Source organism: Salmo salar, chromosome ssa21 (genome assembly GCF_905237065.1).
Source record: "Salmo salar chromosome ssa21, Ssal_v3.1, whole genome shotgun sequence".
NCBI classification, from domain to species: Eukaryota; Metazoa; Chordata; class Actinopteri; order Salmoniformes; family Salmonidae; genus Salmo; species Salmo salar.
Genome location: NC_059462.1, coordinates 23,164,179 through 23,189,570, shown reverse-complemented (window position 1 = coordinate 23,189,570; position 25,392 = coordinate 23,164,179). Strand labels below are relative to the sequence as shown.

Below are 25,392 nucleotides of genomic sequence, written 5' to 3'. Positions count from 1 at the left end.
AGCAGCTGACTTAAAACTGGTGTGGACCAGGGGAATCCGACTGTTTAATTAAAACAAAGCATCGCGAAGGCCCGAGGTGGATGTTGACACGATGTGATTTCTGCCTAGTGCTCAATGTCAAAGTGAAGAAATTCAATGAAGTGCAGGTAAGCGGCGGGAGTAACAATGACTCTCTTAAGTAGTCCTTAGCCTTAGTAAGGGAGATAACGAGGTAGCCCTCTAGCAGGGCTCTTCCAATCCCTCCCTGTATGTCACCTGTTTTCAGTGTCACTAACGATGCAAACCTCGGTACTAGTCCGTACGCAAAGAGAGTCCTGCAGATGGTGACGGCTGTTGATCGTTACCCGAAGGCGGCAATCGGTCCTGGAATATGGGGCTTTCGGTCAAGCATGAAAATGTGAGGGCGGTTCCACCAGACTCAATGATTTGCTGCGGAGCTATTGTAAACGAATCCTGACCTTGACAGGAAGCCAATCAGAGAATGAACACATCCCTGGCTTTGGCTGGAAGGGGGGAGTTAAGTCCTGGGAGACGGCTGATGAAAATGTACTAATGGCATCAGTCTGATCACAGAGCGGCTGTGGTGAAACATTTAAACACGCATCCCCCGTATACTTAGCTAACTCTAAACCGCGAAGGTTTGAATCGAATGCTGGCTTCGGCTGGACCCGCTAACAGTGGAGCACTAAATGGAGATGGAATGTGCTTAGCGGTTATGGACACTGCCAAGTCGCAGGTCCGCCTGGGTGCGGGACTCTACACATTTTATGTGGGAGCTGTCCTCCACACTCCTTGGAGCATGTAGTGGAGATGGCATGTGCCTTACCATTACCTGACACTACCAGGCCTCAGGCTTGCCTGAGTGCGGGACACCACACATTGTAGGTGGGGAGGTCTAGTGAGCGTAGAGGAGACTCGAGGAGGATACTAAACCCATTGGCCCCGCAGTGAAAGGGCATTGCATGGTTCTGGATCATGCCCTACGAAGTGGGGAGAGGTATCTCCAGTTTGTCTGGGGAGGGAGGCCTACATCTGATGTGGGTAGTACCATCGACACCCATTGATTTGGTGCGGACGGATGAAGCCTAGGTTCCCACTGGGCACGGATCACTAAATGTCAACTTGATGAATTTCAAAGGAGCATACCCACCTGTCGCAGTCGCACTCAAATCACCCAAGCACATTTGGTGTATGTGCTTGGCTGAGGAGCCAATGGTGCGAGGCTACCATCTGTGGAATTATGACTGAAGTCAAAATCCCCCCTAAATGTAACGATGCCATGGATCTTCGGTTGTCACGGGATAGCCTGCCTCTTTTGGCAGGTGAGTAGAGCCGTTCGTGATGGGGTTGGGGTGCGGCCGCATGAGTTGTCGCCCCTCTCCTGATGCGCACCGCATGTTTGTGGGGAACCTGCTGCTAAATCACTCGTAGCAGACCTAATTCTGGGTCAGGGTTTCGTATATAGCAGAGCAGCTCACTCGCTGTGATCTATTGAAAGTCAGCCCTCGATCCAAGCTTTTGTCGGGGACGGAAGGCGTCATCCTCCACCATCCTCCTCCTTTACTTACAGGCCAGAGGCCAGACACAGAGTGTGATAGAGCCCAGGCAGGCGGGTAGAAGGCGTAAGACATTGACATGGGGCTCTGGATAGGTAGGGGTCTAGGTGGTGGTTGCCCATCCGCCCGGGCCGTGGTGGTTGCCCATCCGCCCGGGCCGTCCTCTAGTGGGACTGTGTGTCAGGTTTGGACTCACTGTGGAAGCCAAAGGTGCACGAGGAGACCTCCAAGGCGGGGTGCACTCAGAGTCCGAGCAGGGGCAGCCGGACGCGGGGGCCATGGAGGTTGGAGTTGGGACTTTAAATATTAAACATTTTTTTGTAACCTTTTTAACTAGGCAAGTCAGTTAAGAACAAATTCTTATTTACAATGACGGCTCCGGCGCCCAATCACAGCCAGAGGTGATGCAGCCTGGATTTCGAACTAGGTACTGCAGTGACGCCTCTTGCACTGAGATGCAGTGTCTTAGACCGATGCGCCACTGGGAAGCCCCTCGGGAACCCCACTCAGAGACTAAAAAAGTGGGCTGGTCACCAGGTGCACATAGCCTGTTTCAGGTTACCAGGTGCACGTGGTTCCTGACAGTGGAAATATTGACATCTTAGTGGGGTGCTTAAGTGTGGTTGCCCCGGTTCGACCGGTGGGCAAGGTTATGGAGATGGCTGAGCCCTGGCCAGGATGTGGTGATGCGCAGTGAGAGGGGTGTTGACCGGGTAGGGAGAGTAGGTGTGGAGACCTGGAGGTCTGTAGTTCCAGGGAGTTAGCTATACACTGCGCTAAAATTACTAAAAGTGAACTGATAAACACTGACAGCTCTATAAATTATGTATAACGTTACTGACTGCTGGGTTACACTGCCACTGTGTGTTAACGGTGAGAATGCATAATGAACGCCAGAAAGCGAGGGTCCCGTTTTGATATTTATTCATACAGAAAAGGCAGCAAGGAAGGTTTGATGGAGTTTGGGTAATTAAGGTTAAGGATTTGGTGGTTAAGGGGTTTGGAATTGGCTTTAGGAGGGTTGTGGTCTGTGAAAGGGAGAACAAGACATAAGGAAGGACATAACAAATACCATTATGTGATGGATAAATAAATAGGGATAAATACAGGTAACATAAGTACTTTACACCTCTATACTCTTTATATTTTTTACAACTTTACTTCACTGCATTCCTAAAGAAAGTTATGTACATTTTACTCCATACATTTTCCTTGACACCCAAAAGTACTCGTTATATTTTGAATGCTTAGCAGGACAGGAAAATGGTCTAACTCACACACTTATCAAGAGAACATCCCTGGTCATCTCTACAGCCTCTGATCTGGCGGACTCACAAAACACATGCTTCGTTTGTAAAGGATGTCTAAGTGTTGGAGCGTGCCCCTGGCTATCTGTAAAGAGAAAATAAAATGTGGTCTGGTTTGCTTAATATAAGGAATTTGAAATTATTTATACTTGTACTTTTGATACTTAAGTATATTTAAAACCAAATACTTATAGACTTTTACTCAATTAGAATTTTACTCGGCGACTTTCACTTCAGTCATTTTCTATAAAAAGGTATCTACTTTTACTCCAGTATGACAACTGGGTACTTTTTCCACCACTGCATGAGCATGACAGACGGGGAAGTTGCAGATGACTAAAGTTGGAGGGTAGATGGACTTAATACTTAAACTTAAAGGAAGTGTAGATTCAACCAACAGAACAAAAACTTAGGCACAGGGGTCGAAATAAATTAAGGTTAGGTTTAGAAAAGAGGCTTAGGTTAAGGTTATGTATAGTTTCAGTGAGGTCAAGGAAAGGGTTACTGAGTACCGTGGGATGCCTTTCTATCCGATTGTCCTGGAGAATCTTGTCACCGGACGTGCTATCACTTAATGTTGGGGCATGTCATGGATTAACATTTTTAGCACCGGTCTAAATTGCATGTCTGCCGTGTTCGGAAAAACTCACCGATGTGTCGGAAGCTGGGACTATCGTTCCTATGTCTCCCGAATGTAAATCAAGCATTAGCCTAATTGTCCTTGGACTGACAAATCATGGCAACCAACAAAGCATTATTGAATGCAGGAACAGTCAGGTCTCCAGGCTAGCAGCAGTCCAAGAGATTTAAAGTCAAAATGAGAAAAGTCATCCAGGCTATATGAACGTATTCGTGAGTCCACTCGCTATATGGATGTTAGTCAGTAAGTTCTATGAGGCACTGTTAGAGCCAAAAATAACATTCATCAGCACAGATGGACTGAGTTTATGGGTAGTCTCTTAGCCAATCCCAGAAGACTAGGAGCGGGACAGGCACTTCAGATTGGACTTTCCAGTGTGTGTTGCTGCTCTGTGTCTTTGTCTCCTGTGTTCTGAGCGGGGAGTCAGGCTGTGCTGTTTCGGCAGATGAGGGCGGATGAGGGGGGCTGTGGTGTGCCTGTTCTGTCGCTGGCACCCCCCTCTGCCTCCTCCTCTCTCTGTTGCACGGAGGACAGGTACTGCTCCAGCAGACTGCAGTCCTGACTGTTCCCCCCACCACAAGGAGCCAGGGACCTCCCCACGACCAGCGCCCGCACAGTCTCCAGAGAGTCGCCCGTCCCAAAGCTCAGGAAATTGTCTTCCTGCCCCACCTGCAGTTCATCTGTTGACTGGAAGCCCGAGTCTGGGAAGGAAAGGACTGCACAGGCCGGGTTTGCAGTGCTGGAGGCCAGAGGTAGAGGGAGTCGAAGAGCTGGGGGGTCACAGAGCCCGGAGGTCGGGGCTGGAGCAGGAGATGACCCAGCCTGAGTCACGCTGGCCAGCTGCCCCTCTACAGAACGCTGCCACTGCTGCATGGACTGAAGCTGCAGAGAGATGGGGAGAAGGAGTGAGAAAGGGTGTCTGTATGTGCATCTACATTTGATGCATGAGCTTGTTTATCACTGACCTGTCTCCATAGAAACCTCACAGCCTCCTCCTGTACCAGTCTCTGCAACCTCTCCTCTTCATGCTGCTGCCTCACTCTGTACACACAAACAACAAAGTATTCTTTGGAAGAATGACATATTTGCCTGATATGTGATCTTCAACAGAAACAGCTAGATAGCGTCATCCTTTAGACCTATCTGGCTGTACCATCAGAAGTGTTGAAACATCAAGCTAGTTACAGTTGAAGTAGGACGTTTACATACACTTAGGTTGGAGTCATTAAAACTCGTTTTTCATCCACTCCACAAATGTCTTGTTAACAAACTATAGTTTTGGCAAGTCGGTTAGAACATCTACTTTGTGCATGACAAGTCATTTTTACAACAATTGTTTACAGACAGATTATTTCACTTATAATTCACTGTATCACAATTCCAGTGGGTCAGAAGTTTACATACACTAAGTTGACTGTGCCTTTAAACAGCTTGGAAAATTCCAGAAAATGTCATGGCTTTAGAAGTTTCTGATAGGCTAATTTACATAATTTGAGTCAATTGGAGGTGTACCTGTGGATGTATTTCAAGGCCTACCTTCAAACTCAGTGCCTCTTTGCTTGACATCATGGGAAAATTAAAAGAAATAAGCCAAGACCTCAGGAAAAAAATTGTAGACCTCCACAAGTCTGGTTAATCCTTGGGAGCAATTTCCAAACGCCTGAAGGTACCACGTTCATCTGTACAAACAAGAGTGCGCAAGTATAAGCACCATGGGACCACGCAGCCGTCATACCGCTCAGGAAGGAGACACGTTGTCTCTGTCTCCTAGAGATGAACGTACTTTGGTGCGAAAAGTGCAAATCAATCCCAGAACAACAGCAAAGGACCTTGTGAAGATGCTGGGGGAAACAGGAACAAAAGTATCTATATCCACAGTAAAACGAGTCCTATATAGACATGACCTGAAAGGCCGCTCAGCAAGGAAGAAGCCACTTCTCCAAAACCGCCATAAAAAAGCCAGACTACGGTTTGCAACTGCACATGGGGACAAAGATTGTACTTTTTGGAGAAATGTTCTCTGGTCTGATGAAATAGAACTGTTTGGCCATAATGACCATCGTTGTTTGGAGGAAAAAGGAGGCGGCTTGCAAGCCGAAGAACACCATCCCAACCGTGAAGCACGGGGGTGGCAGCATCATGTTGTGTTGGTGCTTTGCTGCAGGAGGGACTGTTGCACTTCACAAAATTGATGGCATCATGAGGGAGGGAAAATTATGTGGATATATTGAAGCAACATCTCAAGACATCAGTCAGGAAGTCAAAACTTGGTTGCAAATGGGTCTTCCAAATGGACAATGACTCCAAGCATACTTCCAAAGTTGTGGCAAAATGGCTTAAGGACAACAAAGTCAAGGTATTGGAGTGGCCATCACAAAGCCCTGACCTCAATCCCATTGAAAATTTGTGGGCAGAACTGAAAAAGCGTGTGCGAGCAAGGAGGCTTACAAACCTGACTCAGTTACACCAGCTCTGTCAAGAGGAATGTGCCAAAATTCACCCAACTTATTGTGGGAAGCTTGTGGAAGGCTACCCAAAACGTTTGACCCAAGTTAAACAATTTAAAGGCAATGCTACCAAATACTAATTGAGTGTATGTAAACTTCTGACCCACTGGGAATGTGATGAATGAAATAAACCTGAAATAAATCACTCTACTATTATTCTGACATTTCACATTCTTAAAATAAAGTGGTGAACCTAACTGACCTAAGACAGGGAATTTTTACGAGGATTAAATGTCAGGAATTGTGAAAAACTGAGTTTAAATGTATTTGGCTAAGGTGTATGTAAACTTCCGACTTCAACTGTACATAAAAAATGTCACTCTGTTGCAGGAGAACAAGGCTTCCAACATACCAATGGCTATAGCTATATTCTGGAGCATGGCCAAAGATAACGCTTTGTGCACTCCTAACAAAAAGCTAAATGGCTGCTATTTTTAATGGGAATTTAAGTTTTGTAAGGAGATATTCTTGCAAGTTTCTAATCTAGCTCACCACCAAGTATATAAACAAATGTGTGACCATGCCTTTTAGGCAACAACACCCAGACATAGTAATGAACCATGCCTTTTAGGCAACAACACCCAGACATAGTAATGAACCATGCCTTTTAGGCAACAACACCCAGACATAGTAATGAACCATGCCTTTTAGGCAACAACACCCAGACATAGTAATGAACCATGCCTTTTAGGCAACAACACCCAGACATAGTAATGAACCATGCCTTTTAGGCAACAACACCCAGACATAGTAATGAACCATGCCTTTTAGGCAACAACACCCAGACATAGTAATGAACCATGCCTTTTAGGCAACAACACCCAGACATAGTAATGAACCATGCCTTTTAGGCAACAACACCCAGACATAGTAATGAACCATGCCTTTTAGGCAACAACACCCAGACATAGTAATGAACCATGCCTTTTAGGCAACAACACCCAGACATAGTAATGAACCATGCACATATGACATTGGTAATACCTCATGCACAATCACCACTTGTCTGGTTGTGTTCAAGCCCAGTGCCAACAGACATGATCCAACTAATTGAGGGCTTGATAACTAGTAGCAGTTTATCTTTAATTCTGAGCTGTGAGATTTGTTTTGTAATTAAAATCAATTTACAAATGTAATACATTATCATTATTACTAGTGGACTGATTGAAACTGGTGAAGTCTGCACACTTTGTGGACCAGGACTGGAGAACAGTGTCTACACTCCAATTCTCTACCCTTCTCCTTAAGTGTGCACTCGTACACTGCCCCTCATGAATTTGAAAGGAATGGACTGGTGAGAGGAATATGGTGGAAACTCCCATCAGCAATCCAATGCTTTTTAATGCATGAGGGGGAGTGAATGAGTTCACCCTTCTGGAAAAGAGTAGAGAATAGGAACGCAGCCCTTGGATTTCTTGGGGTCTGTTCCGTACCTCTCAAACTCTCCAGAAAGGAAGACTATGTGCTCCTGCATCCTGCGCAGGCGGATCTCACACCGCACCTCTTTGGCCAGCGGGTTGCAGCGCCGAGTCCACATTCCCCTCCACCATGCCTGGATCCTGACGGCTGCCCTGTCCGTCTCACAGCGGCCCAGCCTATCACATCTCACCACTGCTTTATCTTCCTGCTTAGACCCCGCCCTCACCTCTACAGCATTGCAGTTTGAGTGTGCTCCCTGGAGCAGAGCGCTGTCATTGGTCTGTGATTGGTTATCTCCCATCATAGGTAGACCAGCAGTTGAGGTTAAGGTGCATGTGAGGTGGCCGTCACCTGACATCCTTTCTCTCTCCATCTCCCTCTCTCTCTCCTTCTGGCTCTCACTCCCTCTCCCCAAGGGTGCCTGTAGGGTCTTTTCAGCAAGGTTTTTTTTGGGATGTTCGGGCACCAGCGAGTCGTGCTCAAACGTCTCTGTCTCATCCTCGCTGTCGGAGCGGGGGGGTTCAGAGGTGACTAGGAGGAAGGTGGACTCGGAGGAGAGCAGGCTGCCGTTGAGTTTGTCCTCATCTGTCTGGCTCTGGACGTCCTCCAGGTAGAGGCGCTCCTCCACACCCCTGAGGCCACGGAGAGGAGGTGCGGCCGCCTGGAAGGGGTCGCAGCCTAGCCAGGTGTTCACCTGCACCGTCGCCAGCTCTGAACACATGCACACACAAAGAAGAGAGGAAGAGATTAGATTTATACACCAGACACACACTGGGATTGATGGGAGTTACAGAATTGAGAGAAACACAAACAGGTAGAGTTCATGTCCTCTACCTGTCTGTCTGGCTGATGGAGCAGTCACAGGCATCGTGGTTCTGTCTTCCTCTATTAGAGGCACATGGCGGGGGCTTTGAGTCTCCACATTCAGTTGGGTGGGGCGGGGGAGGGCTGGGGAAGCCCCCCCTGGGTCTGCTGCAGGAGCTGCCTCTGGTGGAACCTGTATATATACACACAGGTCCCCTGGTTAACTAATGTGACACAAAGGAGAGAGTAATTAAACAGTTATTTCAATGATTGTGCAAGCTGTCTCATCTGCTTCATATTTCTCATCTGGTTAAAAGATACATTGCGGTACCTTGAAGTTAAATGACCAAAACTAAGCAGAAAAGCCACAGATGGATCCAGTTTAATGTCAAATGGATTCTAACAATGGGTAGGATTTATATTTGGCTCTTTTTCCATGTGATCACAGGGAGAACACATCCACTACCTGTCTGATAGTTTGAACAGCTGTTGGCATCACAGTCCAGTTGTGAATGCATTCTCCTACCTCTGCTTGCTGAGGATCTTCTCCAGCTTGGCATCCTCCGCGGTCTCCAGGGCTGGCGTGGAGGTCAAAGGGCACACGGTGGCCAAGTACTGGACCAGCTGCACGTGCTGACCTGGCCGGTATAATCGACCTTTGCCCTGGCTGTACAGCCACTCTGCCTTCAACCTGAGATCACAGACGTTAGAGACATTAAACACCAGCAATAAGAGTGATCATCACTCAACACTTCGATGGTATAACTGGATAATAGTCCATTTTCCTACTAAGGGATTGACATTATGGTCTGAAAGGCTCTCGCCCTTTGGGCAAGTCAGGAGTATTTTTTGATTGCCCAAAGATTATGATAACTTGCACGAACATTTTAAGTAGCTATTTGCACCTACAAAACAGGGGAGGAACCAGAAAGACCAGACTACTGGAATTCTTTGCATTTTGGTTGTTATCTCAGAGCAGGCTCAAGTCACTTCCTCGGGCAATAGGGAAACCCTTAATCTCAATCCCTGCCTACCCCCCTTCCCATGCCTAGCTGGCATTTGTAACTTCAATGGAGTTCTGGAACTAGTCTCACCCTTCTTTCTGAGACACCACATATCCATCCAGGATCTTGAGCTTCAGACACCAGCTCATGATGTATGGCCGGTAGTCATATCCAGGCAACGAGGGGGTTACCATGACACAGGGGTTAGTCATAATGGTGAGCTGTTCCAGGTCATGGAGGGGTGCCAGGTAGGAGACCTGTGGGAGACAGAGAGAGAGAGAAAGAAAGAGACAAGCAGGTGAGAGAGAAGTAGGAGAGAGATTGTTGTAAAAGCAGAGCGGGTGAGAGTGCAAAGGAACACAAAGGAAGGGTCTTTACCTCATTGAGGTCTCTAATTTCATTCTCTGCCAGGGAGAGGATGGACAGATGGATGGGCAAATGAGCGGGAACGGTCTGCAGCGTCGTAATGCTATTTCCATGGAGGAGAAGGGTCTGCAAGAGAAATGGCAGCCAGTCAATCAACACCACAACCAATCACTTAAAAACTCTCCTACTTACTGCTCCAGAATTCTATCTGAATCCCCATAACTCTGAAAAGCCATGAGGCAAGACCTCTTCTCACCTTTAAGGCTAACAGCTTGGTAACATCACCAATGTTGGAGATGTTGTTATCAGACAGGTCCAAGTGTTGGAGAGCCACACAGTTGTTGAGCTGCTCAATGACCTGAGAGAAATGTGGACATCCAGATCGCATGATCAGGAGACAAAATGTACACAAATATGGAGGGAGTACCTTGTCTACTTTTTTCACCTCACCTTGATGTTGTTGCCTGACAGGTTGAGCCACTTCAGGTGTGGTAGGTCTCTCAGCCCTTCAATATAGCCAATACTGTTATTGGGCAGGTTCAGAACTCTCAGCTCGGTTAGACGACACACACCCATCATCCGCACCAGGCGGTTTCCAACAACAGATAGCTGCACAGCAAAGAAAACAGGAAAGAGATAGGCAGGATGAGACGGCAGAACAATATAGAGGGAACTAATCCAACCCAATGTGGTACATTGCAAGTTTGCAACAACATATAGAAGTAGTAAATTCCCATTTTACAAATTAGATAAGGAATTCAACCATGTTCAACAGTTAAGTTGAACATATTCCATACCACTAAGTGCCTTAGCCAATCCATACTACATACACTGTGTGGTGCTGTTCCGTGCCTGTGCATCTTCAGCATTATTAAACCCCCTCAACTGGAATCTTACCTGTCTGTCATCTGTGTCTTTACCTTCACACGGGAGCAAACACATAAAGTAAAACCTGACCTAAAGAATATACAGACCACCGAGACCTCACTTACAAAGAACCTACCTGTTGGAGGCCTGGGCTTCTCTCCAAATGGTCTAGTTTCATGATGTGGTTCCGGTCCAGGATGAGCGTGTGTGTTTCATCAGAGCAGGTGAAACTGGGCTCCAGCTTCTGCAGACCCTGGGCTGACAAGTCCACCACAGGACCTGAAGGGGAAACCGGGAGAACCATAAACATGGGAGTGGATGGATGTATAACCTATTATGAACATGCTAGTAGTATCACCATGAACATCAACAATATCAGCCTCTCAACAGCAACTAGGGAGGCAAGCCTATAAATCTACTATGCACATGGACACACCTTTAAGCAAGATACAGACAGGGAGCCAACTGAAACAAGCAAGCAGTCTTGGGGAACTTCTGTTGATCACTATTATGCAGTACATTCATACTGGGTCTACTATACTCTGAGGGATGATGATTCATTCACCTTCACTCTGTTGACTGAGTAGCTGATAAAGCAGTGGGATTGGAGACATGATGGTTGTGAAAATCCTGCATGATATTGGGAATCTTGTAAAGACAATGAAAATATATTTTTTCAAATATCCAATGCAGCATAGCTCTACTGAAAACACTAATCACTTAGGCCATTGTGATCTGTTGGCTCTACATTAGTCCTCCAGTCCTGTAAGCATGACTATGGACTATGAGATGACCACATTAGCTGGAATGAGGACAGGATGAGTAGCTACAGACAGTAAGTAGCTCCAGCTAGTTAGCTAGCTAACGTAGGATAGAGCCAATCATTTTGAAAGAACCGTTATAGCTATGTTCGCTAAATCGTTGACCTACAAAGTCGAACATCACACAAGGGAGCTGTCATGCACTCACCAGCTGTGTCAAATGTTACATCTGATATTCCCATTCTGCGAAGAATATACGATAATGAACAAAATTCGCTAGCCTGGTTCCCAGCGCACAACTGTCTTGTCAGTCAGTACAACAGAAAAAACGATTAAGAATTTACCGGAATATGTAGTAAAAAAAAATCCGTTCGCCATAAAGGACCACGATGCCTGGTTTCAAAAAGACTACAAATGGCTTTACCGCAGCGCGCCACTGTTGTCGATTCTCCGGGGGAAATAGACTTCAATTGATTTACAGTTGATAGCAATATGAAAGGACTGAAATCAAGATGCTATTTTCAAAGTGTATACTGATCAAATATATCTCTTCAACTTTAAAATACCTTCATTTTGTTCAGTTTTTGATTGGTTCCTTTGGTTAGCCTTTCTATCAAGGCCATACTTCAAGGGCTAGAGAAACTTACAAATGGCTTTTCTTTTTGTTTTTGATAGTCCAAGATTCTCCCTTAACGAAAAGTATGTGATACACTTGATTATAATTCTTGCTAAATATCACATCCATAAAATGTAATTTCTAAGGAAAAAAACATGGTATTAAATATTTTTTAAATATATAATTACTTTGACACATTAAATGGTATGCTCTGTAAGAATAAGAAGTTACTGAAATCAATTGAAACTCTTAATTAAGCTTTCTCATTTCTTTGAACGTAAAACCCTGTAACGTTATGTGCTTTTGTGTTTATCTGTTTGTGACGTTTTATGTAAAACATTTTTAAGAAGGATTTTTGTATTTGTATCCTTCAAAATGTATGGAATTTCAATAAAACAAACAAAAAATAATAATGCAAATAAAGAAATCAAGGCCATACATCCCGCTTGTGTCAACGCCAATCAACCGATCGAGTTTCTTATTGGTCAACTACTTTGCATGAACAACATTTTCAAATATGTTGTTATATTTGAAAATCCAAATAATGCTTCTGAATGAAATGTAAGGGATAAAATACATGCAGTGTAGAAAAAATACCTGGGGAAAAAATATAAAGAATGAAGAAATCTTACCTATAACTTCGTTTCCGTTTCCGACATCTCTCTTTCCGGTTTTGTGTCCCCCCTCAACCATCATGAAGTGAGTTTACCGAATAATATCTATTGCCATCAAAGCTTTAAAATAACAGTTTTAGTGCTAAAAACGCGCTATTATACAGAATGACACGTTTATCTTCTAATGGTTTATATTATTCCGCTACAGGGTCGAGCTGTGCAGTTTCAGTGGGTACAAAATATACCCCGGTCATGGTGTCCGATACGCCAGAATAGATGGGAAGGTACGGCACCCTAGGTCTACTCTTTTCCTTCCTCTAATGCCACTTAGTTACGTTTGTTTTATCATGGTTGATTGCAATAAGCCGTGTCTGACATTGTATTGAAATTGTTACAGTAGAACTGTTCATTGAGTGTTTACTTGGTTATTGGCCTGTCGCTTGGACAGAAGCTGCTATGCAATGTATTCATTGTTGTGACAAGGAGTAAAACTACGACCGGAAGTGACCTTTCGTAGTAGGTTGAGTGCATTTTAGGTAACCGTTTTCCTAACGTTAACTTAATTCTCATAACTTACTACGAAAAAGTCACTTCTGGTCGTAGTTGTATACCACCTAGTCAAAACCTTTCTCCACTGCAGTTATAACAATATTACAACTAGTCATGGACATGTCAACATGCCAAATAACTGTCAAATATCTCACTCATGTATAGTTTACGCCCCCACCCAGGTTTTCCAGTTCCTGAATGCTAAGTGTGAGTCTGCCTTCCTGGCCAAGAGGAACCCCAGACAGATCAACTGGACTGTGCTGTACAGGCGCAAGCACAAGAAGGGCCAGTCTGTAAGTACCTCGTGTGCATCATTTCCCCTCAAATGCTGACAAGCAGTGGCTACTGTGAGTGTTTACCTTGTGAAGTCTTGACAAGGTGTGTTTTGGTGTGCCTTTGTTTTTGGCTGCGGGTGGGACGGTGTGCGTGGTTGCCATCTGCGTTATGTGCTGTTGCCAGGCTGTGTCCTACAGGTTGGACGGCAGTGCTCACTCCACATACCTGCGGCCATAGACTCACTGGAGATCATAGTACTGGCTCTGTGATGTCTCTGACTCCTTACCACTGGCCAGCCTCCATACTCTCCTACAAACTTTACAAACCTTATGTGAGAAAGATGTTAGGGGTTTGCAGTAATGCAGTACACCTGCGTGGTTGTTACTGTTTCTTTGGCACAAAACTATAGTGTTGATGAGCATTCTTATTGGACTAGTTCAGCTACATGAGTGCAACTTAAAATGCAATGTTTTCTCCTGTGTTGTGCCTGCTAATAACCTAACACTATCAAACTGCCCATACTGGATCCTGAATATGGCCATGCTGTTTCCTGTCCCAACAGGAAGAGGTGACAAAGAAGCGCACACGCCGTGCCGTGAAGTTCCAGAGGGCCATCACCGGTGCCTCCCTGGCTGAGATCATGGCCAAGAGGAACCAGAAGCCTGAGGTCCGCAAGGCCCAGCGTGAGCAGGCCATCAGGTGAGGACCTCCCAAAACCATGCTTTACCAGAAACTTGGCTTTAGATGTAAAATGTCAATAGCTGACATTTTGGTGCCAAGGAAAGTACATTATTTAGTGTTGTCAGAGTTGGCTCTGTGAAGAACACACTGTGACACTGATTTTCCTGTGGTACTGCAGTTATTGTATTTGTAAAAATTCAACAGTGAATTGTCAGTCTTGTTTTTTTTAGCCGTGTTAATGCATATGCAATAATGGTGTTTTATTACTCTAGTCAGTTGCGGTGTTATTTCTGCAGTCTGTGGACTCCTGTCTTGTGTTGTTTTTGGGATGTGTGGCATTGGCCTAATTTCTATCATTCTTGTCACTAGAGCTGCCAAGGAGGCCAAGAAGGCAAAGCAGACGACCAAGAAACCCTCTGCTGCCGGTGCTAAGGTAAGATTTCTATAGCCATGTGCAAATTTGATTGGTCAGAAAGTAAAACATTTATGACCTGCGTCTATAAAACACAGTAAGGTATTAATGTGGAAATCTAAATTTTCACACAGATAAAGGTAGACTCAAAGTAAAAATTGGCCGTTTTGGGCCGACTTCAGCAAGCGGTATCCTCAGCAGTTGTCATTCATTCAGCTATAATTTTGCAGGAGAATGACGGGACCACTCACAATTGCATCCTCTTGGATCGCTCTGCAATATCTTTGGTTTACATTGCTGCTCTTAGTCACCTCAGCCTCTGGCAGAAATGTCTCACATGGTTTATTTATGCTTGGAATTGTAATGGCACCAAGTGGTTTATCAAGAGCTGTAAAGAAAAAAACTAGCACTGTGGTAAGGAACTACATTAGATTCCTATTGGCGAGTCCAAAGGTGTGTTACATTCCTTTCATATAGACCGAAATCTCACTATTTTACCATGCCTGCATTTTTATACCATTTTGTTTTATCTAAAAGCAATAGGGGGTAGAGATGTCGGTCGGGTCGATTTATTTTTGGCCGATATTAGCCTTTCCTAGTGTATCGGCCCTTGAGTGTCGGCTTTTCCCCTTAATAGCAAGTGTACTTGCCTCGTGTGAAATTCCTGCAAGCTGACGCCACTCATTATTAGTTAGCCTGTTCTCGAGGAACCCCTGAGCTGCTTGCTGCATATAAATGTAGCACACTAATAATGCCACACGGAATGCAGAAAGAGTTAATTTAATTTCTACAAAACAATGTCCGTACAGGCTGCAGGGCTTAATAAGGCAACATACTGGTAGCTTGCTAGCTAAACACCATTCATAGAGCTAGCTGTGAAGATAACGCCAGGTCACTACCCTAGAACTTTATTTGTGATGGCTAATATGCAATCAATAATGCAAAATATGCTCATTTCAAAGTTGATTGTCACCAAATGTTGGCGAAATCACTTGTCTTTCCATTACCAGAACCTCAAAAATGCTATAACTTCAATTTCTCAAACATATGACTATTTTACACCATTTTAACGACAAGACTCTCGTTAATCTAACCACATTGTCCGATTTCCAAAAGGCTTTACAGCGAAAGCAAAACATTAGATTATGTCAGGAGAGTACCCTGCCAAAAATAATCACACAGCCATTTTCAAAGCAAGCATATATGTCACAAATAACCAAAACCACAGCTAAATGCAGCACTAACCTTTGATGGTCTTCATCAGATGACACTCCTAGGGCATTATGTTATACAATACATGCATGTTTTGTTCAATCAAGTTCATATTTATATCAAAAACCAGCTTTTAACATTAGCATGTGATGTTCAGAACTAGTATACCCATCAAACTTCCGGTGAATTTACTAAATTACTCACGATAAACGTTCACAAAATACATAACAATTATTTTAAGATTTATAGATACAGAACTCCTTTATGCAATCGCTATGTCCAATTTTTAAAATAGCTTTTCGGCGAAAGCACATTTTGCAATATTCTGAGTACATAGCCCGGCCATCACGGCTAGCTATTTTGACACCCACCAAGTTTGGGACAACCTAAACTCAGAATTACTATTAGAAAAATTGGATTACCTTTGCTGTTCTTTGTCAGAATGCACTCCCAGGACTTCTACTTCAACAACAAATGCTGTTTTGGTTCCAAATATTCCATAGTTGTATTCAAATGGCTCCGTTTTGTTGGTGCGTTTTGTTGGTGCGTTAGGTCACTATCCGAATGCGCGTTAGGTCACTATCCGAATGCGAGTGCATTTCGTGACAAAAAAATTCAAAATATTCTATTACCGTACTTCGAAGCATGTCAAACGCTGTTTAAAATTCATTTTTATGCTAATTTTCTCAAAATAGCGATAATATTCCAACCGGGCGATGTTGTATTCATTCAAAGGCTGAAAGAAAAAAATTGATAATTCTCGTGAACGCGCCCCTGTCTCACTGTCCCCAGGCTGACCACTCACAAATTCTCCTGCTGTTCTTCGCCCAGAGACAGCAGACACCCCATTCCACTTTCTGGCGCCTTCTGAGAGCCAATGGAAGCCTTAGAAAATGTCACGTTACAGCACAGATGCTGTATTTTCGATAGAGATGCAACAGAAGGACAACAAATTGTCAGACAGGGCACTTCCTGTATGGAATCTTCTCAGGTTTTGGCCTGCCATATGAGTTCTGTTATACTCAGACACCATTCAAACAGTTTTAGAAACTTTATAGTGTTTTCTATCCAAATCTACTAATTATATGCATATTCTAGTTTCTGGGCAGGAGTAGTAACCAGATTAAATCGGGTACGTTTTTTATCCAGCCGTGAAAATACTGCCCCCTATCCCAAACAGGTTAAAGAGATGGTGCACATTTTTATAAAAGAAAATGGGCTATTTCTATTATTTTTTTTAAATGATAAGTAGGCGTCATGGTCCCAAATTAAAGGGAAACATTTAGTCATCTTTAGTCCCATAAATTAATGAAATCAGCCAAAAATTTGCTCAGTAACTCAATGCATTCAAAGTCCTATTGAATATGAATTCACCTGTATTGTGAGGTCTATGCCAAAATTATTACTGTTTATTAAAAGTCAAATTGATTGTATGGTTGTGTAATTGATTTAATGCATACATAGCGATTTCAGAAAATGTCTCATCAAAATGTTCAAATGTAATAGCCTCCTTGACCCAATTGACATTGGCACTTAAAACCCATGTCGTTCTCTAGTAGGGAGTAAAAAAACAAGGTACATTAAAAGCCACCTAAAGACCTAATGATTCCTGCATTTTCAGACCCTGTAACCAAAATAGTTTAGTTTATTTGGATCCCTATTAGCTGTTGCATAAGCCGCATCTATACATTAAAGCAAAACATAAGACTACAAAGGAAAATAAATACATTAAAATCCAAAACCCAACTATATAATACCTGTAACCAAAATACAGATATCGGGTCTGAATGTTTCTGCTTTTTCAGATAAATTCATTAACACTTCCTTTTGTGTAATAAATTTGAAGTGCACATAGCCCCCATGGTTTAACACCACTCCTCCAAATTTGCCAGTAACCCACTATATATAAGGGGTGTACCTGCAAGAAGTGATAAAGGCGGTCATCAACATTACCTTATAGTTTTTACAGGTAATAAATATACCACATCTGTTTTTAAAAGGGTTATAAGTACTTTGTCTAACCTGTACTTTGTCTCCCTCTAGGCCCCTGCCAAGGCTGCACCCAAACCCAAGGTGGCAAAGCAAATGAAGGTCAATGCTCCTCGCGTTGGTGGCAAACGCTAAAGCTTTTGGCTTTGTTGATTGTGAATAAACCTTCTTGGTAATCAAATATGTTTGGTGTTTGTCAGTGCTTTTGTTTTCTGGATTTGTGTAATTGACAATTGTCTGACCTGATTTGGTCATGCACCCTGAACTGTCCTTCCTTGCTAGTGGTCAACAGTCTGGTTAGTTGCTCATAGGACTCCAATCTTTCACCTGGTACAACCAGAAGATGGGCCTTCCCTTGGATTCTGGTTTCTTCCACCTAGGGATTTTTTCCCTTGCCACTGCTTCTACTTGCTCTTTATGGGTCTAGGATGGGTTATTGTAAAGCACGTTGACTTGAATAAAAATGTAGTGTGTGCATACGAAGGTGGACCAATCAATGAAGATTGTGTCAAAACAGTAATTTATTCAGAGGCATGGCCATTTGTTTGTTCCACCCTTGTGCCAAGTTGCACTATCCAAACCTCAATAGTCAATGCCAAGATGGGTCAAAACCATGTTTTGAAATCTGAGCCTGCATACTCCCCCTCCAAGCAATCACCTATTTTAACAATCATATACTATCTGCGCAAGAATAACACTGCAGAATATGCCAAGATTGAATTCAAATAGTGAATACAAAGCATACCAGTTAATGTTCAATATTACAGGTTGTGTGCATTATGGACAATGTAGTCTGCCAGTTATTGCTTAGTCCGAGGATAACTATTTCCAACGTGTAGGATTGATAAAATGTGTTCTCGTCTACACTAGTTACATTTAACACATTATGCATCTCCCAATTACTGAACTAACCAATAGGAGACAAGGACCAATAGTGCCTATAGAAAGTCGACACCCCATTGAACATTTTCACAGTTTGTCAAAGTGGGCTTGAAATGGCCTTAATTGTAATTTTGTAATTGATCTACACAATACTCATGTCAAAGTGAAAATGAAATTCTACACTTTTTATTAAATATAACATGTTGCATAAGTGTTCAACCCCCTCGAGTTTTAAAGCAGATTACACCAGGGAGCTTTTTGAAAGCCTCAAAGGGCAGTGATTGGTAACAAATCAGACATTGAATATATCTTTAAGCATGGTTGCAGTAAGTTAATTGGGCTGTGGATGATGTCCTCCTGAACTGAGCTGCAGGACACGAAGGAAACTGCTTAGGGGAGCCATTGGTGATTTTAAAAAGGCTGGAGTTCAATGGCTGTGATGGGAGAATGGGTCAACATTGTAGGTGACTCCACAATTACCCTAACATAGCAAAAATACAAATATTCTTAAACATGCATATGTATGCAACAAGGCATTCAAGTAATACTGAAGAAAAACTGCAAAGGAATACACTTTGGCCTAAATGCAAAGCCTTACGTTTGGGGCAAATCCAACATCACTGAGTAACTGCCTCATTATGAAGCATGGTGGTGGCTGCATCATGGTATGCTTGACAGCAAAGACAAGTTTTTCAGGATGAAAACAAACAGGATGAGCTAAGCACAGGCAAAACCGGTTTGCTTTACACCAGACACTGGGAGAGAAATCCACCTTTCAGCAGGACAACCTACAACACAAAGCCAAATCTATACTAGAGTTGCTTACCAAGAAAGGTAGTGAATGTTCCAGAGTAGCCATGCCAGTTTTGACTTAAATATACTTATATCTATGGCAAGACTTGAACATTGCTGTCTAGCCATGATCTCCAACACCTTGACAGAGCTTGAAGAATTTTGAAAAGAATAATGGGCAAATACACAATCCAGGTGTGCAAAGGTCTTAGAGACTTACCCAAGAAGACTCACAGCTGTAATCGCTGCCAAAGGTGATTCTAACATGTATTGACTCAGGGATGAATACTTATCTAATCAAGGTATGTTTTATTTTTCATTCATCTTTAATTGTATGAATTTTTCTTCCACTGTGACATTAGATTGTGTTGATCATTGTCAAAAAAATGACAATTCAATCCATTTGATTGCCATTTTGTAACACAAAATGTGAAGAAATCCTAGGGGAATGTAGACGTTCTATATGCATTGTATCCCTAAAGTTTTCCTTATTGTCTCCAGGTACCACACTAGATTCAGCCCCAAGGACCGCAACACCTAACATTACCCAACGATCAGGGAAAAAAGCTGGTGATTTCATGTTTCTATTGGCAATAAGCAGGGTGCCAATTACACTAGATCTACAGTTAAAAGCTACTATATAGCAGTTACAACACATGGAAGGAACAGTCAGCCACATGGCATGAATGTATGGTTTAATCATCCTTCAGGTACGACTATAGAAATAGTTACCAAAATGATTTAATAAATATTGGAGACATTCCTTTTAACCACATTCAAACACAGATTTAAGATCATCCTTAGGAAACCACACCATGAGGTATGATGACAAAAAGAAAAAAGAACACTTCCAAAAAAATGCATGATAAATATTAATTTAAGAATATACAATTAAACAACTTGTTTCATGAAGTAAAACGTAAAAATAAAACATTGTGCGCAGATGACACCATTTGAGTGTGTTTTGGTAAGGGTTAATATGCCATTATAAACCTGAAGAAATCCAGGTAAATTAAATGATCTCCCAGCATTTTTTGACTGTAAAATGGAGCAAGGGTGGAAGCGGAATGGAGGGGCTGGGTTTCTGCTGGTGATGAGGCTCCCTTTCGGTCCAGGGAGTTGGATTGGTGAAACTCAACACTCAAGACTCTGCAGGGGCAGCCTCCTTTGCTAGTGCTCATATATAGTGTGGGATAAGGCAAAAAGACAAAAATAAAAATGTAGGTTTATGTAAACTTAGTCTTAGCCTTTGGCCGCTTTTCCTTCCAGTTCTCTGCTGCCAATGGCTGGAACGAATTGCAAAAATCACTGAAGCTGGAGACTTACATCTCCCTCTCTAACTTTAAGCATCAGCTGTCAGAACAACCTACCGATCACTGTACCTGTACACAGCCAATCTGTAAATAGCACACCCAACTACCTCATCCCCATAGTGTTATCTTTTTGCACCCCAGTATCTCTACTTGCACATCACCATCTGCACATCTATCACTCCATTGTTAACGCTAAATTGTAATTATTTCGCCACTATGGCCTATTTATTGCCTTACCTCCCTAATCTTCTACATTTGCACACACTGTAAATAGATTTTTCTATGGTGTTATTGACTGTACGTTTGTTTATTTGTAACTCTGCGTTGTTTATGTCGCACTGCTTTGCTTTATCTTGGCCAGGTCGCAGTTGTAAATGGGAACTTGTTCTCAACTGGCCTACCTGGTCAAATAAATGAGAAATAAAAAAATTAAATAGTCTAATACATTTCCTGTCATAATTCCAAGGAAATAAAGCTAAATATTAAGAAAGTAAGAAACTAAAACACAGAACTTTAGTTACAACAGTTTGAGCCTACAGAATGATTCCTAAAGAATAATTTACTGGGGCTGTTTATGGCAATGCCCAATCCGTAGGTCTTCATTCCCTGTGCTCTAAGATAGGTTCACTTACTAGAAGATCCTGTAGAGCTGGGATCTTCCAGCACTACCCACAAATAAGTTGACAAAGAAGTTCCAGTTCTTTGGAATGATGACCAAAGAGTACCTGGACCAGGTCAGACCTGAGAAAGTGGGAAATGGGATTAGTCAAGGAGTGAAGTTGTTTATTTGACTGAAAAATACAGAATTCATTTAAACTGTACCTGTTACTCACTGAAGAATATAGGACCTCCACTATACCTGTGGCTGTCAGTACACCAGACTGGTTGACTCCTATCTGTCAGACCAGCCCCTATAGAGATGAAGATGCATCTGACCTGGAGTTAGTTTCATTAGACAATACCTTCCTACATGTTTACTTTTAGATAAATGCAATAGCTCAAGCTTAGCAAATGCAGCCCTTACCGATTTGAACATTGGGGCCCAGAAGAAAAACAATCCTTGGACCTGGAATGAGAGAAAAGACAATCCATGAAAAAAAATGTTACAGAACAGACAAAATCAGACAATTCTTTGCAACAAAAAAAAGTTACTTTGTTGTGACAACACGCTATCACATACTATAATCTTCCATGAAGCACTCTTTTACCACTACCATAGACTTGTTTAAAAGGACAATTCCGCCACTTTTCAACCTCAGCTCTATACCAAATGTTATTGGTCACATACATATTTAGCAGATGTTATTGCGAGTGTAGTGAAATGCTTGGGATACCAGTGTCTACATTTGTGAAAACTGCACGTTTCTATGATCTGTGGTTAAAAAGAAGAATGGTCCCAAAACATTATTCTCTGTGACATCACAGGGTAGGATTAAAAGTAAGAAAAACAGTGATTTTCTAAATTTGCCACGAGTTTCTAGCCAGAGGGAGGGTATTTTCTTGCTCCCCAAGTCACCGCGAATATCAGTGTTTTAAAAATGTTTAATCTTTTGATGTGGTCGTCGGGCATAATTTTAAAAACTTTATATTTGTTTATACAAAACGTAAAACTGTGCCATTTTCACAAATGAAGACACTGGTATTGTGGCGGAGATCATTAAAATGAGGTTGAAAAGTGGTGGAATTACTCTTTGACATAACCCCAGTACTTACATCCTGATTAAGAGGTCAGTAAGTGCTCTGTCAGAGGCACACTAAATGAAACATTATTGCACTGACCATTCCTCTGACTTAGTTCAGGGCAGGGAAATCTTAGACACCTAATACTTCATATGATTGATGGTTGTGGATTGGTAGGCTTAGCTATTTTCATTGTTCTGCTATAACCAAAGTAGGCTGAATGACCTCTCCTAAGAAACGTCTCACACTCCATGAATAAGATGCTACATCAGGCCATGGTCATGCCAGGCTGCCACAATAAGGTCCTGATAATGAGAAATTAATTGAAAATGTATCTATGCAAGGTTTCCCCCTCCGATATACGAAAAGTAGCGTTGCCAGAATGCAACTTTAGTGATAACCACAACAGAGCAGCATGCTGTTCAGCAAAAGATACACAGCAGATACCATCTTATGTAGGACTTTGCAACAGGTTAGACCAGTGTTACCTCTTTGTCCCTTCACAATATTTGTCTGCCGAAAGACACATTCAGGAAACTGACAAAATAGTGGAAACACCAACATAAAATGTCTTAATAGGGTGCTGGGCCACCACAAGCCAGAACAGCTTCAATACGCCTGACATAGATTCTAGTGTCTGGAACTCTATTGGAGGGATGCGACACCATTCTTCCAAGAGAAATTCTATAATTTGGTGTTTTGTTGATGGTGCTGGAAACCGCCGTCTCAGCCAGAATCTCCCATAAGTGTTCGATTGGGTTGAGATCTGGTGACAGATCGCCACGGCATATGGTTTACATCGTTTTCATGCTCATAAAACCATTCATTGACCACTCGTGCCCTGTGGATGGGTACATTGTCATCCACTCCCATCAGGATATAAATTATTTAAATAAACTGAAGGTATTGTATTTATTGGCATTTACCTTGCCCTTGAACATATACCAGATCGTATCACCTGTGCACAATGGTGAGTCTGTCCTCTCCCAAGATATGCACAGGTTATAGAAAGGATATCAGATTTTTTTTAAGGACAAAGGTTAGTAACAGCTGTAGCTAAATATATTGGTGTAGGTGAGTGTTCAAAGACTGCTAATGTTGACAAGGAGTTTGCGCTCAACTTTCTTTGTCCTTGAAGGTAGTCACATTGATTTCCTCAAAACATGCAATCACTCATTCTGTGAGGAACCATGACAATTCTGAAAATGAAATTGCTACTCTTGGCAACCAATCTCTTTGGTATTGGGCAATTCCACAGTAACACAGTAACATATTGATGCGGAGACTCAGATATTTTACTTTAAAATGCATTTCAAACAAAAAACAATAACTGCCAAGTTCAACAAACCATACAGCTCTATGCACAAGGACTATAGATTCTAGAAAAACATATACTTGAAAAACACCTGCAAATTCAGTGGAAATTGTTAAAGTAGTCTTTGCATATAGTTGTATGGTTTGTTTAACTTTGTAATCATTGTTTTTTGTTTGACATACATTTTAAAGTGCAACATTTGAGTCTCAGCATCACTCTGTCATAGTGGAGTTGCCCTATTGGATTCCAAAAATCCATCTCACACATACACAAAGCTCCACGTGACCTGCAACCAACGTCCATGTCTGCACTGCAACCCCACTCATGCAGCCAGCTACTGTGTACCATAGTCTGTGCACACTGGGATAACAAATCTGCAAAACAGTTGGCTGGTGCTACCTAGCTCTATTCAGATTTAGAGGTGCCAAATCTGTATTTTGCCATTTGTTTGGGTTTAAAACACTAAGATAAGCAAGAGTGGCGAGATTAGATAGTAGCTATTGGTTGCATACATCAAAAGATTTAGCAAAGGTTTTTGACTAAGGCCACTTCAGCAACAACCGCGGTCATCAGTGTATACTAGTCTCTCTAGACATCCGTGTTGCCTCCCACAATTTTAAAATATTCTGGCCTAGGGTCTGGTTTCAAAGACTATGGAGGCTACTCAGAGGAGGAGCGGGAGAACAATCCAACTTCGTGAATTTCAGCAAATTACTCATTTATAAACATTAAATAAAAAGTTTTTATTTTTATTTTTTTTAAATACCTGATTGAAACACTTTTGCAGTGAAGGTCTACAGTAGTCTCAACAGCACCCTCTAGGGTAGCGTCATGGTTTTGCCGGATTAAAGCTATTTTCCGGAACATTGACTTAATTTTTTAAATTTTTTTTAAAATACGAGACTTAAAAAAAAAAATATATATACGAGGCTCGTGCTTCTCATCCCCTTCCATAAACCCTATTCGATAATATTTACTGGGGGAGTTCAGGTAATATAATCATGTACACGAGCACAAATCGCCACATCCATAATTTGAGTCCTGTCAGATTCTGCCATGTCAGTAATTTTTACTTGGCAGGAAGGTTATTATCCCGGCCCTAAAAACCTACTGTTCTTCAGCAAACTCCCAGGTCCCCTGATAACACTTATCCTGTGCGAATCGCTATCCCTGTGTATTGAGGGATATTACAGCGTTTAAAAACAGGTGCTGCACCCAGTTTGGGTAAGAACATGGAAACAAATTGATGCTTAAAATAATGTGCCATGCACATAGCCTACAGATGAATTAACCGTTTTGTCAAACTTTCCTAATGCCGTTCTTCTCTTTTAAAAAGTGTAAGTGGACAATACTGTGCCAATAAATTGACAGATTGCCAAATACATCAGCTAATTAAATGTCTGCATAGGTTACCGTTCATGGTTCTTATTGATATGCATTATTAAGACTCTTTGAACTGAAGGCCATTAGACCAATATTAGGCTGGACATTTGAAAAATCTTCACACATTGAAGAGCCTACAGGCTTCCGTCATAACAGTACATTTTGAAAGAGGATTAATTTTTTTACAGGGGCAGTTTGGTAAAACTAAATCGTCTGAATCGTCCACCGTAAATACTGGGGTAATAATTACATAACCGACGTTCTATAGTAATACTAGTCCCATGTGAATAAAGCTATAGACCTACATGGTAATTATGACAACTTCCGGAGGACATCCTCCATCCAATCAAAGCTTTTGCAGTATGAACAGACATGTTGTCCATCCAATCAAAGTGGGCATGTGTGATTTAGAAGCTTGGTGAGTTGGTAAGATTGTTGGATAGATAA

General features: G+C 42.4%; 2 protein-coding genes and 1 non-coding gene across 3 annotated transcripts; 2 read left to right on the top strand and 1 right to left on the bottom strand.

Moving 5' to 3' along the window:
- Positions 1-2,463: 2,463 nt before the first annotated feature.
- On the bottom strand, positions 2,464-11,876 carry cep97 (centrosomal protein 97). The gene is made up of 12 exons (XM_045704888.1): positions 11,440-11,876; positions 11,036-11,118; positions 10,607-10,749; positions 10,054-10,212; positions 9,860-9,961; positions 9,616-9,729; positions 9,328-9,494; positions 8,760-8,924; positions 8,369-8,426; positions 7,444-8,138; positions 4,469-4,544; positions 2,464-4,385 (listed from the first exon to the last, which is right to left on the bottom strand). Exons 2-12 carry the CDS (start codon positions 11,082-11,084, stop codon positions 3,927-3,929), a joined length of 2,187 nt encoding a protein of 728 aa, XP_045560844.1. The 5' UTR covers positions 11,085-11,118; positions 11,440-11,876; the 3' UTR covers positions 2,464-3,926.
- Positions 11,877-12,418: 542 nt separating this feature from the next.
- On the top strand, positions 12,419-17,761 carry LOC106581959 (60S ribosomal protein L24). Its single transcript, XM_014164543.2, has 6 exons — positions 12,419-12,546; positions 12,670-12,745; positions 13,193-13,303; positions 13,849-13,985; positions 14,337-14,400; positions 17,635-17,761. The coding sequence occupies exons 1-6, from the start codon at positions 12,425-12,427 to the stop codon at positions 17,713-17,715; spliced, it is 591 nt and encodes a 196-aa protein (XP_014020018.2). The 5' UTR covers positions 12,419-12,424; the 3' UTR covers positions 17,716-17,761.
- Positions 13,423-13,603, top strand: LOC123729615 (small nucleolar RNA SNORA23). Its single transcript, XR_006761262.1, has one exon. It is a non-coding gene; the product is annotated as a small nucleolar RNA SNORA23 (small nucleolar RNA).
- Positions 17,762-25,392: the final 7,631 nt, after the last annotated feature.

Bases quoted from the DNA above. Each gene is read 5' to 3' on its own strand.
- cep97 (XM_045704888.1), bottom strand. From the start codon at position 11,084: ATGTCTCCAATCCCACTGCTTTATCAGCTACTCAGTCAACAGAGTGAA. The intron at 10,213-10,606 runs GTAGGTTCTTTG...TTTGCTGTGCAG, and splicing joins GAAGCCCAGGCCTCCAACAG to CTATCTGTTGTTGGAAACCG. The intron at 8,139-8,368 runs GCCCCACCCAAC...ATGTGTTCAGAG, and splicing joins GGCTTCCCCAGCCCTCCCCC to CTGGCGACGGTGCAGGTGAA.
- LOC106581959 (XM_014164543.2), top strand. From the start codon at position 12,425: ATGCAGTGTAGAAAAAATACCTGGGGAAAAAATATAAAGAATGAAGAA. The intron at 12,746-13,192 runs GTACGGCACCCT...GCCCCCACCCAG, and splicing joins ACGCCAGAATAGATGGGAAG to GTTTTCCAGTTCCTGAATGC. The intron at 13,986-14,336 runs GTGAGGACCTCC...TCTTGTCACTAG, and splicing joins CAGCGTGAGCAGGCCATCAG to AGCTGCCAAGGAGGCCAAGA.